The sequence below is a fragment of the Paroedura picta genome, chromosome 3 (genome assembly GCF_049243985.1).
Source record: "Paroedura picta isolate Pp20150507F chromosome 3, Ppicta_v3.0, whole genome shotgun sequence".
NCBI classification, from domain to species: Eukaryota; Metazoa; Chordata; class Lepidosauria; order Squamata; family Gekkonidae; genus Paroedura; species Paroedura picta.
Genome location: NC_135371.1, coordinates 104,075,511 through 104,088,018, shown reverse-complemented (window position 1 = coordinate 104,088,018; position 12,508 = coordinate 104,075,511). Strand labels below are relative to the sequence as shown.

General features: G+C 41.9%; 1 protein-coding gene across 3 annotated transcripts in view; it reads right to left on the bottom strand.

The window, feature by feature from the left end:
- NEURL1B (neuralized E3 ubiquitin protein ligase 1B) overlaps positions 1-12,508 on the bottom strand; it is a 258,905-nt gene that overhangs the window by 14,856 nt on the left and 231,541 nt on the right. For all 3 annotated transcript variants that reach the window (XM_077327048.1, XM_077327047.1, XM_077327049.1), the window contains exon 2: positions 1,773-2,333. In XM_077327048.1, coding sequence (XP_077183163.1) covers positions 1,773-2,333 — 561 coding nt within the window. The remainder of the gene's footprint in view (positions 1-1,772; positions 2,334-12,508) is intronic.

Below are 12,508 nucleotides of genomic sequence, written 5' to 3'. Positions count from 1 at the left end.
GTACATCAATTTATTTTATTCTCAACATGGCCAGACAGATCTTTCTACCAACCTAAAAAACAACCAATTGCAGAAAAATCTGAAATCTAAACAAATAATTTAAAAATGGGGTTTAAAAAACACAAAGTAACAGAAGTAGAACCTCAAGGCATGAGCTTTCGAGTACTTGCACTCTTCTTCAGACTAAATGAACAGCCATCATAACTTTAGAGATATAAGGCAAATGCAAATTGTGGCAAATTAGTAAACTGTGTCATAATATCCAAATTAAGTCATATGATGCCATATGATAATTCTTTGCTAAAACAGCTAATCAGTCCTTTTGAGTTCAATTGTAGTTCACAAAAACATTGGGGAAATAAAAGGTCTGTGTTAGTAATTAATGGCAGACGCTTTCCCAGTAGTGAAAAGAAATAATTAAAAGATTACTTGCTGGCCCCATCCGTCTCCACCCAAGCGTGGAAGCATCCCTGCGAGTGACAAGCTGTGCTGGCAAGTTATCTTGTCCTGAGACCAGAGAGTTAAGAAACAAATGCCCTCAGTAGCCTTTGCTAGGCAAGTACAATAATATTGTCAGCAAGTTTTCGTATCTATCAGCAAAAGGCAGTGGGGGGAAAACGGGGTCCTTTCCAGACTGTTTTGGCCTGCTCCCATGAAACTTGTATGACCAATCTAGGACTGGCTGTTTCTTAGAATTCAACAGCAGATGCTTCACAGAAGCCAGTGTTGTGCAGTGGTTACAGTTTCAGACTAGGTTATAGAGATCAGGTTCAAATTGCGACTCTGTTGTAGAGGCTCGCAGGCTGATTTTGAGTCAGTCACAGATTCTCAGACTAACTAACTTCACAGAGTCGTTGTGAAGATGAAATGGAACACAGGAGAAAGGTGCTTGGATCCTCATTATAGAGAAAGTGCAATGGTGTGTAAAGTACCCTAATTCTGTGCTTCTTCTGTACTTCCATTCATTGAAGAATCTTTTGACAGTCTGCTGTCTCTTTGCTCCAATGGGCCCCCAAGTTCTTCAAGTCACTTTTGAGATGTGGGAGGCCCCACAACGCCTGGCATCTAGGGCTTCCCCTATTGCCTGCCCTAACCCATGGAGTGGAAGCTCCCCTTTCGGAGGGTTCCAAATTGGGGTAAGTGAGGGGCGTCATCTAAGTCGCTCTCCTCTTCTCAGGCTCCTGCCGTTTCTGCCTCCTCTGGCATTTCTACTCTGCTTCTTATCCACTGCACTCTTCAGCTCTTGCTCTCCTTCACTGGTTGTCAGCCTCCTCTCCTCCTCCTTGCCTCTGATTCCTCACAGCTCTGCTCTGCCACCTTTATCCCCCTCCAGTTCTAGCCACTCCAGCTCCAACCAGGCCCACCCTGAAGGTCTCAAAAGCCCCGCCCTCTTCAGGACTGCTCCTCCGCTGCCGGGCTTCCCTCAGCAGTGGTGGGTGTGGCGGTGAGCAGCTTGGTGGTGGGGCTGCCCAGAGGGCTCAGATTGCCCATGTAGGGTTTCGTGGCGTTGGCCTGGACTGGGGTAAGTCCAGGGCTGGGTGCTCAAGAGTCTGGGAGTGTCCAGACATGTCTACCACTGCAGCACATAGCTCAGTTAAGAAGTATAAACCAAGCTGTATAAACCGTAGGTACCCTACATTACAAAGTAATTTAAGAAATCCTATTACAGGAACAAACAGCAAAGCTTACAGCAGATTATTTTTGATTCTTTATCACAAGGACCAAACATTTCATTTAATTTTTCTCTGTGTAACTTTAAACATTTATCTTACCAAGTATCTGCACTTCATGGGTGATTCCATAGACGTCTATCAGTGCCCAGAGGGGCCCGGAGACTTTGATGCCACAATGGAAAAGTATTGGCTCCTCATCATTAATGCTATAGAAAACTCTCCCATGGCGATCTACCCAGAAAGCCAGGATGTTATCCCTTAGTGCAAACCTCTCTGGCAAAGCTTTGGCCCAGTAGCCGGGCCGTGTTACCAGATCTGGGCAAGCGTACTTTGGTATATCATCTGCACTCATCTGAGATGGATCGTGAGTGGTGAAGCCAAAGCGCAATGCTCCACTCCACCCATGGTGCACAGACATCAGCTTGAGCCGCACTTTCTCATACAGGTGGATGGGGCGGTTGGTGAAAGTGATGCCATTGCAGAAGCTGTTTCTCCGGGTGGCCTTGCGGGAATGGGCATCCAGACGTATGTTTTTTCCCTTGGCCTGGAAGTGGAATCGTGGAGGCTCAGTAATAGTGAGGACAGACCGCCTCTCATGGCTACCATTAGGCAGTGTGTAATAAGGCCTGTGGGATACCGAGCGAGCCTGTTGACTGGTGTCTGCAAGAAAGAAAGAAAAGCTATCATTAGGAACTTCTCTCCTACAATATTCACCCATATTTAGAATGTGACACATCTGCTTTTTCCTTTTACTATACAACATCACACACTGAGATGTACAGATTCTGGACCACTATACAAATTAAGTAACAAAGTTAGAATAGTGACTATTCTTATTCCAAAGTGCTTCTTGCTGCTTAGAAATACTGCTTCTTGAATAGGGGTGCCAGCCCCACCAGAGGAGGTGAGAGTCTCCCCTGCCAGGCCTCAGGGCCCCACTGCCAATCAGCTGGCCAGTGGGGAACATCAGGAGAAATATGCTGGCAGGGCAGAGGAAACACAGCTTTGATAATGACTCTCAAATGCTGATGTTTTGACACAATAACAATACATTATCTGAAAATCCAAGATGGCCAACTTGATTTCTGGTTTTGTGCCGAACTACAAGATTAAAAAAAGAGATTGCCCAGGGGAGGGGATGGACAGAAGGCTGAAAGAATAACCCTTTCTTACAAAATTCTGAAGCAATACACTACATGTGACAAGAGGAAACTGGCTGTTCTGAAGCTGTTTTGGTAAATTTAATCTATGACTTCCCCTTATGACAGGAATAGTGCAATAGGACATATGCAGTAATTATTTCCTTTAATTTTAATAATATACAAACACACATGAACTTCAGTAAAGCTTAGGAAAAACTAAGGTTAGCTAAGCAGCAAGAACTACATTTTCAGAGTTGCCAAAAGAGACAAGGGCTGTGTAGTTGCCACTTTATCTAGACTTTCCTTGAAAATACTATTTTGGACTGCAAATGAGGATCCACGCTATCAAAAGCACTCCCTTCTCATGTCAAAAATATTAATAAAAATTCACACTAGTTGAACACAGAGCCATACTCCAAATAACTCAGAATAACTATCCCATCAGAAAACCAGTTTTTTTCTGGGGTAAAAATTTCTAAAAGTTTTTGAATCAACCTGCATCCATCATTTTAGACCTATTTTCAATCTTAACATATTCCTGACACTACTCAGCTTCCAAGAAGGGCCTTTTTTGCTTACATACAATCACATCCCCCAACATCCTCGGCAAGGGATTACATAATTCTCAGATACAGGTTCTCAGTCTTTTCATGGGATAAAACTGTCTCTCTTGGCCTTTCTGTAGAGGCAGCCTAATTCTAGTCATTTTGGTTACACACAGTCATTTCGCTAGTGGTTGCTGGTTGCTCTCCTCCTGCTTGGGCTACAAGGCTGGGGGAATCGAGTTTTGTGGATTCCCCAGCTAGCGCTTTAAAATGGTGGATGTAGCTGCCAGTTTGCTGCTGGAACACTGGATGTTGACGACGACAATGTCGTTGTGTAAAATGTAAACAAAAAAGTGTCTGCAAGAAGTAACCCTTTCACCATATTTTCTGGGTGCAGACTGGTCCTGTGTCTGGCATAACACCCTGGGAATTAAATCCTCTTTATATTACCATTTAGCTATGGCAGACACAAAAAGGTGAAAAACAGCTGCTATTTCAGGATTTTTTAAGCACCAATGAGAATACCACAAACATACAGTACTCATTTTATATGAGAACTTCAAACAGCAGCTAAACTCCTTAGATATTTCTTTCATTTATTTATCTTATTATAAGGGCAAAGAGATATGGAAAATAATGGCTGGAGAGATATTCAATGTTCTACCTCTCATGAACAGCAAGTTATAGATATGTTCAACTGTAAATATTACTGAGCATTCAAGGCAATGTTTACCCCCACAGGAGAACAGAAGCTTTATCATAAACTTCAACAAAGACATGATAAACTCCACAAGGAAAGAAACAAAGACTTTTGTTGAAGAAAGCATTAAAGCCGTTATCAAATTTGCTTTTGCGATTGGCTACAACCTGCTTCCAGGTATTGCTATTGCATCATTATAGTATAAATCTAGTTATAACTAAAGATAAAATGTTAAAAAAAAGATCTTTCAAGGACAATAACATACTATTGTAGTTCCTGTTAACATCCCTGAGGCACTCCACTCATCACTCTTCTAGAAGAAGATGATGAACCATTTGCAAGCACCCTTTGGGTGTGATCTGTCAAGCAGTTCTTGATCCAGCTAACAGTAATAGGATCCATACCACATTTTACCAACTTGCCAATAAGAATATCATGTGGAACCTTATCAAAAGCTGTACTTAAATCTGGTGGCTAAAGATGTCGTCCTGAGAGGGTGGCAGGGCATCTGCTCTGCTATCTCTGAAGCCTGACAGGGGTCAATTGTGCAAGCAATTGGCAGAAAAGAGGAGGGGTACGCAAACCCCACCTCACCTTTCTACCCAGGAAGTTCTTGGGGCCGTCTCCAATCCTTTAGGGAGTATATCTCCCTGGATTATAGGCTGTCAGCGTTCCAGGTCCAGAGGACGACTGCCATTTTCTACCTCGGACTTTCTTTTCTTTCTTTAATCTTAAAGTATCTGCTTCAACCCTACATGATGATTTACCACAAATGAACGCTTTGAACTGAGGGGAGGACATCGGCTGAGTTCCAAAACATCATTTACTGCAAGTATCTCTCGGTTTTTTTTTTCTTCGTCTTTCTTCCTGCATCAAAGCCCTTTGTTTCCCCCCTCCTCTTACTCTGCTCTGCCTGAAGCCACCTCGTTAAGAGGCAGGCTAATTCTCCTAACTAAGCAGAAGAAGGACTCAAATCAACTCAAATTAATTGGCAAAAGCTCTTATTGTAATTGTTTTTGTTTTCGAAGATAAGAAGATAAGAGCTGTGAATGGGAAAATCTCACGAGAACTCTGTGCCAGTACAAGAATCTCTGCCTTAACTAACTTCAATACGTCATATGCCTGTGCCAGAACATTAGAGGATAAAACAGAGGACCTCTACTGGCCACTTGTAAAATTGTTTGAGGCCGGGTTTTTTTAAAGTCAAAATCATGTCTATGTTAAAAAGATTGGCTCATCTAATAGAGATACAAACCCAAGATTACAAAGTATTCTTAGATGGATTGATCAAAAATATCTCCAAGGAGATCCAAGATGGCAAGGAAGAAGTCTTCAATAGGAATGATGGATTAATAACAGTGACTGATGACAGCTTTAAACAAGGTGGAAAACCAACAGCAGAAGAGAAATCTGAAATTCATATCTTCAAGGAGATCCAAGATGCCAAGGAAGACGTCTTTAACAGGAATAATGGATCAATAACAGTGGCTGATGACAGCTCTAAACAAGGTGGAAAACCAACAGTAGAAGAGAAATCTGAAATTCTGGAGACGGAAAATGGGATGCCGGAGTTCTGCAGCCCAGATAAGGACACCCTTTTTAAAAAGACATACAGCCATCTCAAAGCAACAGTGTACAAAAATCAATCAAAAGAAATATGGATCCGCAGTGAAAGTAACCGATTTAAAGGATTTCTCTGGGGAAAAAATTGTATTGATACTGGAGTCCAGGAGGTGCAACGGCCTCAAGATTTATCGATGCATACTCTGCGGGAAAGAGTACAACTGCACTTTCTACGCCAAAGGCCAATGGGACAGAATATAATTTTACAGGAACGACAAGATGTAGCAAGCCTCGAGATGAGACCCCCTTAAGAAGACCGAAAGCTCATATTGTTTTATGTTTAATGTTATACTGTATTCTATATTTCCATTTTTATGAAAAAGGGGAAGCAGTGTCTCTTTCTCTCTTGTTTTTTTTGTCTCTTTTCTTTTGTAGGCATATAGGTAATATAATCATTAGTGCTGAAAATGTAAAATGGGGTTCTCCCCCCTTATTTTTTCTTTCTTCTATTAGTGTATTGTCCTAGGACTAAAGCCTACACTGACTTGTAGAAAATGTTTAATGTAAAGCTTTCAACTTAAATCTGAAAATATATCTGTTAGGATGGTTCTTAGAATGGGTCAAGCATAAATTGTTTTGTAGATGTATCAGAACCAAGGTTAAGGAGAAGCTATAGAAGACTGAAAGCTTATATTGTTTTATGTTTAATGTTAAGCACTTAATCTAAACCTGGAAATCTTATTATTCTCTGTATTAACAACACATACTGTATTCTACATTGCTATTTTTATGAAAAAGGGGAAGCAGTGCCAAAAAAAAAAAAAAAAAAGCTGTACTTAAATAAAGGTAAACAACTTCCACAGCATTCCCATGATCTAGGAAGGTAGTAACTTTCTAAAAAAAGAGATAAGTCTGACATGACTTGTTCTTGAGAATAATTGCTCACCTCCACTACATACGTAAGCAGAATTTTATTGACATCAAACTTCCTTAACCCTGATTCTTTCTTGATTTTGCAGAGGTTTGTTTCAATTTTAGCCAGTAACAGTTCATGCTCTAAACTGCTTGGATATGTTTTATTTATTATTATTTATTTTGATTTTCTTGGCAGCAAGGACTGAACTGGACCATCAGCGGCTGCATAAGATATAGTTGATTTGGTTCCTGTGCCATCCATTTGGTGATGTCCAAGTGTATCCTCTGTGCAAGCACTGGGTCATGTCTGACCCTTGGGGTGACGCCCTCTAGCGTTTTAATGGCAGACTCAATACGGGGTGGTTTGCCAGTGCCTTCCCCAGTCATTACCATTTACCCCCCAGCAAGCTGGGTACTCATTTTACTGACCTCGGAAGGATGGAAGGCTGAGTCAACCTTGAGCCGGCTGCTGGGATCAAACTCCCAGCCTCATGGGCAGAGCTTTCAGACTGCATATCTGCTGCCTTACCACTCTGTGCCACAAGAGGCTCTTGTCCAAGTGTATAGGCAACGTTTATGCTGTTTGAATCAAGTGCTCATGATGCAAAACTGATTTTCATGACAGAGTTGTGCTAGATGATCACCTGCATCATTCCTTTCTCCAAGGCAATCAGCACCTGGATATGTTTTGACAGCAAGGATTGAACTGGATCATCATTGGCTGCATAAGAAACCAATTTTCATGACAGAATTGTGCCAGATGATCAACTGCTTTAGTCCTTTCTCCAAGTTTGAAGTTGCCAGTAACGTTTCTTTGTGCTTGCATGCCAACTTTTGCATTAAAGTCACTCATTATGTAAATTACATCCTTCTTGGGTACTTGTTTTAAAGTGTCCTGAATGGGCAGTATAGAAGTCTTCAATTTCTACCTCTGTTACATTAGTTGTCGGAGCGTTGTGAGGATCTTAATTTACTCAGAAAAGCAAACCTTTGACTTGATGCAGAAGATTTCATTTATTCAGAGCAAGAAAGCATTCTTAACAATAATTTGGCAAAACTGAGGCAATGGGAAAGAAACAAAGTATATAACCCCTTGCCCCGTGCCCCTCCCCTGGGGGGAACTTGTGTAACATGGGAAGACTTCAAACAGTCACACCAACCAGACAGAAAGATCCCAAGGCTGCATTTCAGAGGGAAATGGAGATGGATGGGGGAATGATGAGAGGGACAAGATTTTGGGGGGGGGGTGTAAATGCACAAAGAGCTGACCAGAACACTGGGGTATTAAAACATGGCAAACAGGCTAAATAAACTAACAGACTCCAACACAGCTAGCAAGCTAAATAAGCTAATATTAATCATGTTAGGAGCATAACATCTTGACATCCATATACTTAGACATCTGTGATATTTATTGGCTTGGCACAAATTCGAATTGTCATGATTTGATCATTGATCATCGAAAAACTTTCCACTGCTCGAGAAAACTTTTGCTTACAATGAAAGGCATGCCGTTGTTTCTTATGGAGTTGTGTTCTGAATAGTAGATGGTAAAATCCTCCAACTGAAAGAAATCATCATCTGTCCAATGTAAGTCTCTGATGTCAAGGAGGTCAATGTTCAACCTGACCATTTCTCTTTTGACAATTTAGCTTCAAGTAAATGCCCTCCATAAGGGACGGGGAGAGAAGAAAGTGATAAAACAATTTACACAAGAATTCAATAGCCCACTGGTTTCATTAATCACTTTCTTGGGTCCACAGAAATGAACAGTTTCACAGGCTACAAATCTGTTGCATTTCTGATGTTCAGAATCATAATATTCAGAAACCAGAATGAGAACATTTCAGCCTTTCTGCATACATTGATTCTGATCTAAAATCACTTTTCAACAAAAGAGTTCAAAAGGAAACTCCAGTGTGAAATTGCTGAATCAGGATTTGTTAAAGAGGTTTTACATTATTTCCTGCTCCCCCCAAAGACTATGAAGGTTTTACAGAAGGTATACCATGGTATAGCCTGTGTTTTTCATCATTAGATTTGAATTTTACTTTAGTCCTAAACTTCCTGTTTTATGGACTCTCGACCCTGTGTTAAAGCCCTTCTATTGGGTTAGAGCTCAATAAACGATAGGTAAGTGTCCATTGACATAATATGCCTTCTTTCCAGTGGGGCTCTAAAACAGGGCGACTTACTTAGGTCTTGCTGTCTTTCTATGTCAGCCACTCTCTGTTAGACCATGCTTTTGGCTTGTTTGTAATTTAACTTCAAGAGGTTGTTGGGTGAGAAACCTATTTTTTAGGTGACTCCTAACCGCATCGATCCATTTAGGTTGATAGGAGTCTTAAGCAATTAATGGGACTAGATCTCTTGGATTCTGATGTATTTTAAGCCACTGATAAAAGGAAAGCAAAAAAAAAAATCCTGCAATGTAACAGGAGATAGCTAACAAGCAACAGACCTTACCCGCTCTGCGGGTATGAATTTACTGGTTGTCCCGGGCCCACGGGATGTTCGCCTGGCCTCGACCCGGGCCAGGGCCTTTTCAGTCCTGGCCCCAACCTGGTGGAACGAGCTCCCAGAAGAGCTAAGGGCCCTGCAGGATCTACCAGCTTTCCGCAGGGCCTGCAAGACGGAGCTCTTCCGCCAGGCATATGGTTGAGGCCAGGGCAGCTCTCCCACTAATCCATCAGAGGATCCCCTCCAATATTGAGATCTCTAACACTGAGATCATGGTTAGATGTATTGTATTGGTACCACCCTCTTCTGAACATTATTCTCTCCACCAGGCTGAACTAAGATCAGAATTGTGACCACCGCCGCTATATGTTATGTGATATGTTATATGTAACTTTTAATTGGGGTTTTTATGGGGATTTTATTGTGTTTTAACTATTTATGTTGTAAACCGCCCTGAGACCTATTGGGAGAAGGGCGGTCTGAAAATTAAATAATAATAATAATAATAAGCTTCATAGAGCCAAACTTATCCATGGGTCTGTGCAGTCAGATGGGGGTTGTAAGTTCTCAGATACACAGTACCTGACTCGATTTGGTATCATGGCACACAAGGGCTTAAAATGCCTCCAAGGCATGTTTTCAAACTGAAATGGCACTGGGGGCACTATTTGCTGTGTTGAGGGAGAATCTACAATTCCAGTGGCGCTAACAGAACTCCACTTTCTCTATCTCAGGCTGGGAAAATGGCCTGGGAGGAAAGCATACACTTTCATCCCTATGCACTGCAGTCTCAATCCAAATCAGGACCCACACATTTGGGAATTGAGTTCCCAGTATGGAACTGGCAGCACACTTCTGATTGTACAGACCCAGAGGAAAACGTAATGTGTAGTTAGGGCCATTAATGCGGCTCTGATGTAAATGTGATGAGAATCAATACAAAATTTGGAGCTACAGTTAGTGGTAGGTCTATTGAGAGTGGGGTTTAACAACAAAAGATCTCATGATTTTTTTTTGGGGGGGGGTCTCACGCACTATCTAACAGGGCTTTAAAAATGTAATAGTACTTCTGAAACAGACAGAAAACTGAAATGGAAAAGACCCTCCAGCCTCTTCGTGACAGAAACCAAAACTTTCAGACTGGTAATATTGTTGTGGTGTTTCAAGAGCTCTTTTTATACACACACCGACTTTTTTAAGTTTTAAGATTTTTCTGTAATCATGTTTTTCATTCCTCCAGAAGTATAGCTCTGTACACACCTACCTGAGGCCTCTCCCATTCCCACCTTCTCCAGGCCCAGCACTGGCAAATTGACATGAACATATATGGTCATATCACCCAGTAAACGTTTGACAAATTTTAAAAATATATTAACAATTAATTATCTCCCACCCATTCAGGAAACCCTTCCAAGGCCATCAAGAAACCCTATGGTTTCACAAAATCCTGGCTGAAAAAGCCTGGCCTGTGCAGAAGTATTTGTAAGAGGCTAGCTGTATGGACATGGGGTCCAGAACTTTTCACAGTCAATCATAAGAGTTCTAGGAAAAAAACAATCCCACCATGATTGATATCCCACCATGATTGATATGTCTAAAATTCATGTTTGTTTTCTAAACAAGCAGAATGAAAAATAGCTATCCTTAGTACATTCCAAGGGGGGGTGGGTTGCCTTTGTTAACTGGAAAAACAGGAAGGAGAATCTGGCCCTAATTTTTTCTTTGTGAACTATAGTATCTAACTGCACTTCTCAAAATTCCATTTTAGCACAAAACTCTTACTGTAAACAATACTTGGGTAAAAACAGTTTCCCCAAGATGCTTGAAATGCATCTTCTCCAGCATAAATCTATTTTGTATCTTTGTTCCCAGCCAAACTTATCAACATTACAATCACACAATGGTTGCCTCTTGAACACTCGGGCAGTTTAAATTGTTTAGTGTCTCTGGAGAATAATGGCAATAATCCAGACAAACTGGAGGAAAGGCTGAAATTAAAAAGATAAATTATAAGCATACTCTTCTCATTAAAAGTACATGCAAAGAGTGAAAGACTATCTGGCACCATAAAATCTTACATTTGAAGGGGACCAATACCTCAGCCCAAGGTATGAAATTCATGGTTCAACCCTCTGGATATTAACCATCTAGCCCAGAAGGTAGGAAATTCATGGTTCAACCCTCTGGATATTACCCATCTAACGCAGAATACAGTGTGCCAGAAGCCGAGAGCAAAACACTCAGAACTAAAATGCCTCCAGAGCGTACTTTGCTGAAAGTCTGAAACAGGCAAACTAAGAACTATATTACAGGAACCAAATTTAGATTAGCAAGATGGCAGCTAGGAGCAGTCATACAATCAGATTGCTCCCAAATTAAAATGGCCTAAATCCCCAGAAGCCGCCAAAAGCCAAAATTATCTACCCAAACCAATAAATCAAGCCATAAAAGAAACCTGGAACAGAATTGAATTTGAACAGAAACAGAAACCTGGAGGAGGAGAAACCCAAACAATGCAAAATAAACAAGTCGATCATTGCCCTGAAGAAAGGGCAGCAAAACAACAGGGAATCAGAATTTAGCTGTGAGGCATTTGTGAGCTACTTCACGGACAAAATCTCAACACTGCATTGTGACCACTTTCTAACCTTGGACACAGGAAGTGAACTAGAGGCCCCTTGGCTAACTCTGGAGGGAAGCCTGTGACTGCCCATCGTGGCTACTTAAAACAACTGATGCAAGAATAGCCCCCCACCCTCCAGAAGATAATCAATCTCTCCTTCTCAATGGGAGAATTCCTGGAGAGGTTAAAAGAGACAGTGGTATGCCCAATAGTGAAAAAAAAGCACATTTGGACCTGCGGGAGCCCGCCAACTATTGACCCTTCTTGCATCTAGCATTTCTGGGGAAAGGGCTGTGGCAGAATAATTATTAGCATTCCTGCATGAAACTTCAGTCCTAGACCCATCCCAGTCAGACTTCTGGCCTGACCATGGGGTAGAAATAGCACTCATAGTCCTGACAATCTCCGCCATCAGCTGGACTGAGGCGGGTCAGCACTGCTTGGGCTACTAGACCTCAGAGCAGCGTTTGGCATAGTTACCATGAGCTTCTAGCTCACCACCTTGCCAATGCCAAGATATGGGAGACAGCCCTCCAGTGGCTGAGCGCCTTCCTCCAAGGTCATGGACAGAAGGTAGCAATTGGAGATAGACAATCAAACCACTATGAACTCACATGTGGAGTTCCACAAGGAACTCTCTCCAGTCTTATTTGACATCTTTATGTACCCCTTAGGAGCCTCTTGTGGCGCAGAGTGGTAAGGCAGCAGACATGCAGTCTGAAAGCTCTGCCCATGAGGCTGGGAGTTCAATCCCAGCAGCCGGCTCAAGGTTGACTCAGCCTTCCATCCTTCCGAGGTCAGTAAAATGAGTACCCAGCTTGCTGGGGGGTAAACGGTAATGACTGGGGAAGGCACTGGCAAACCACCCCGTATTGAGTCTGCCATGA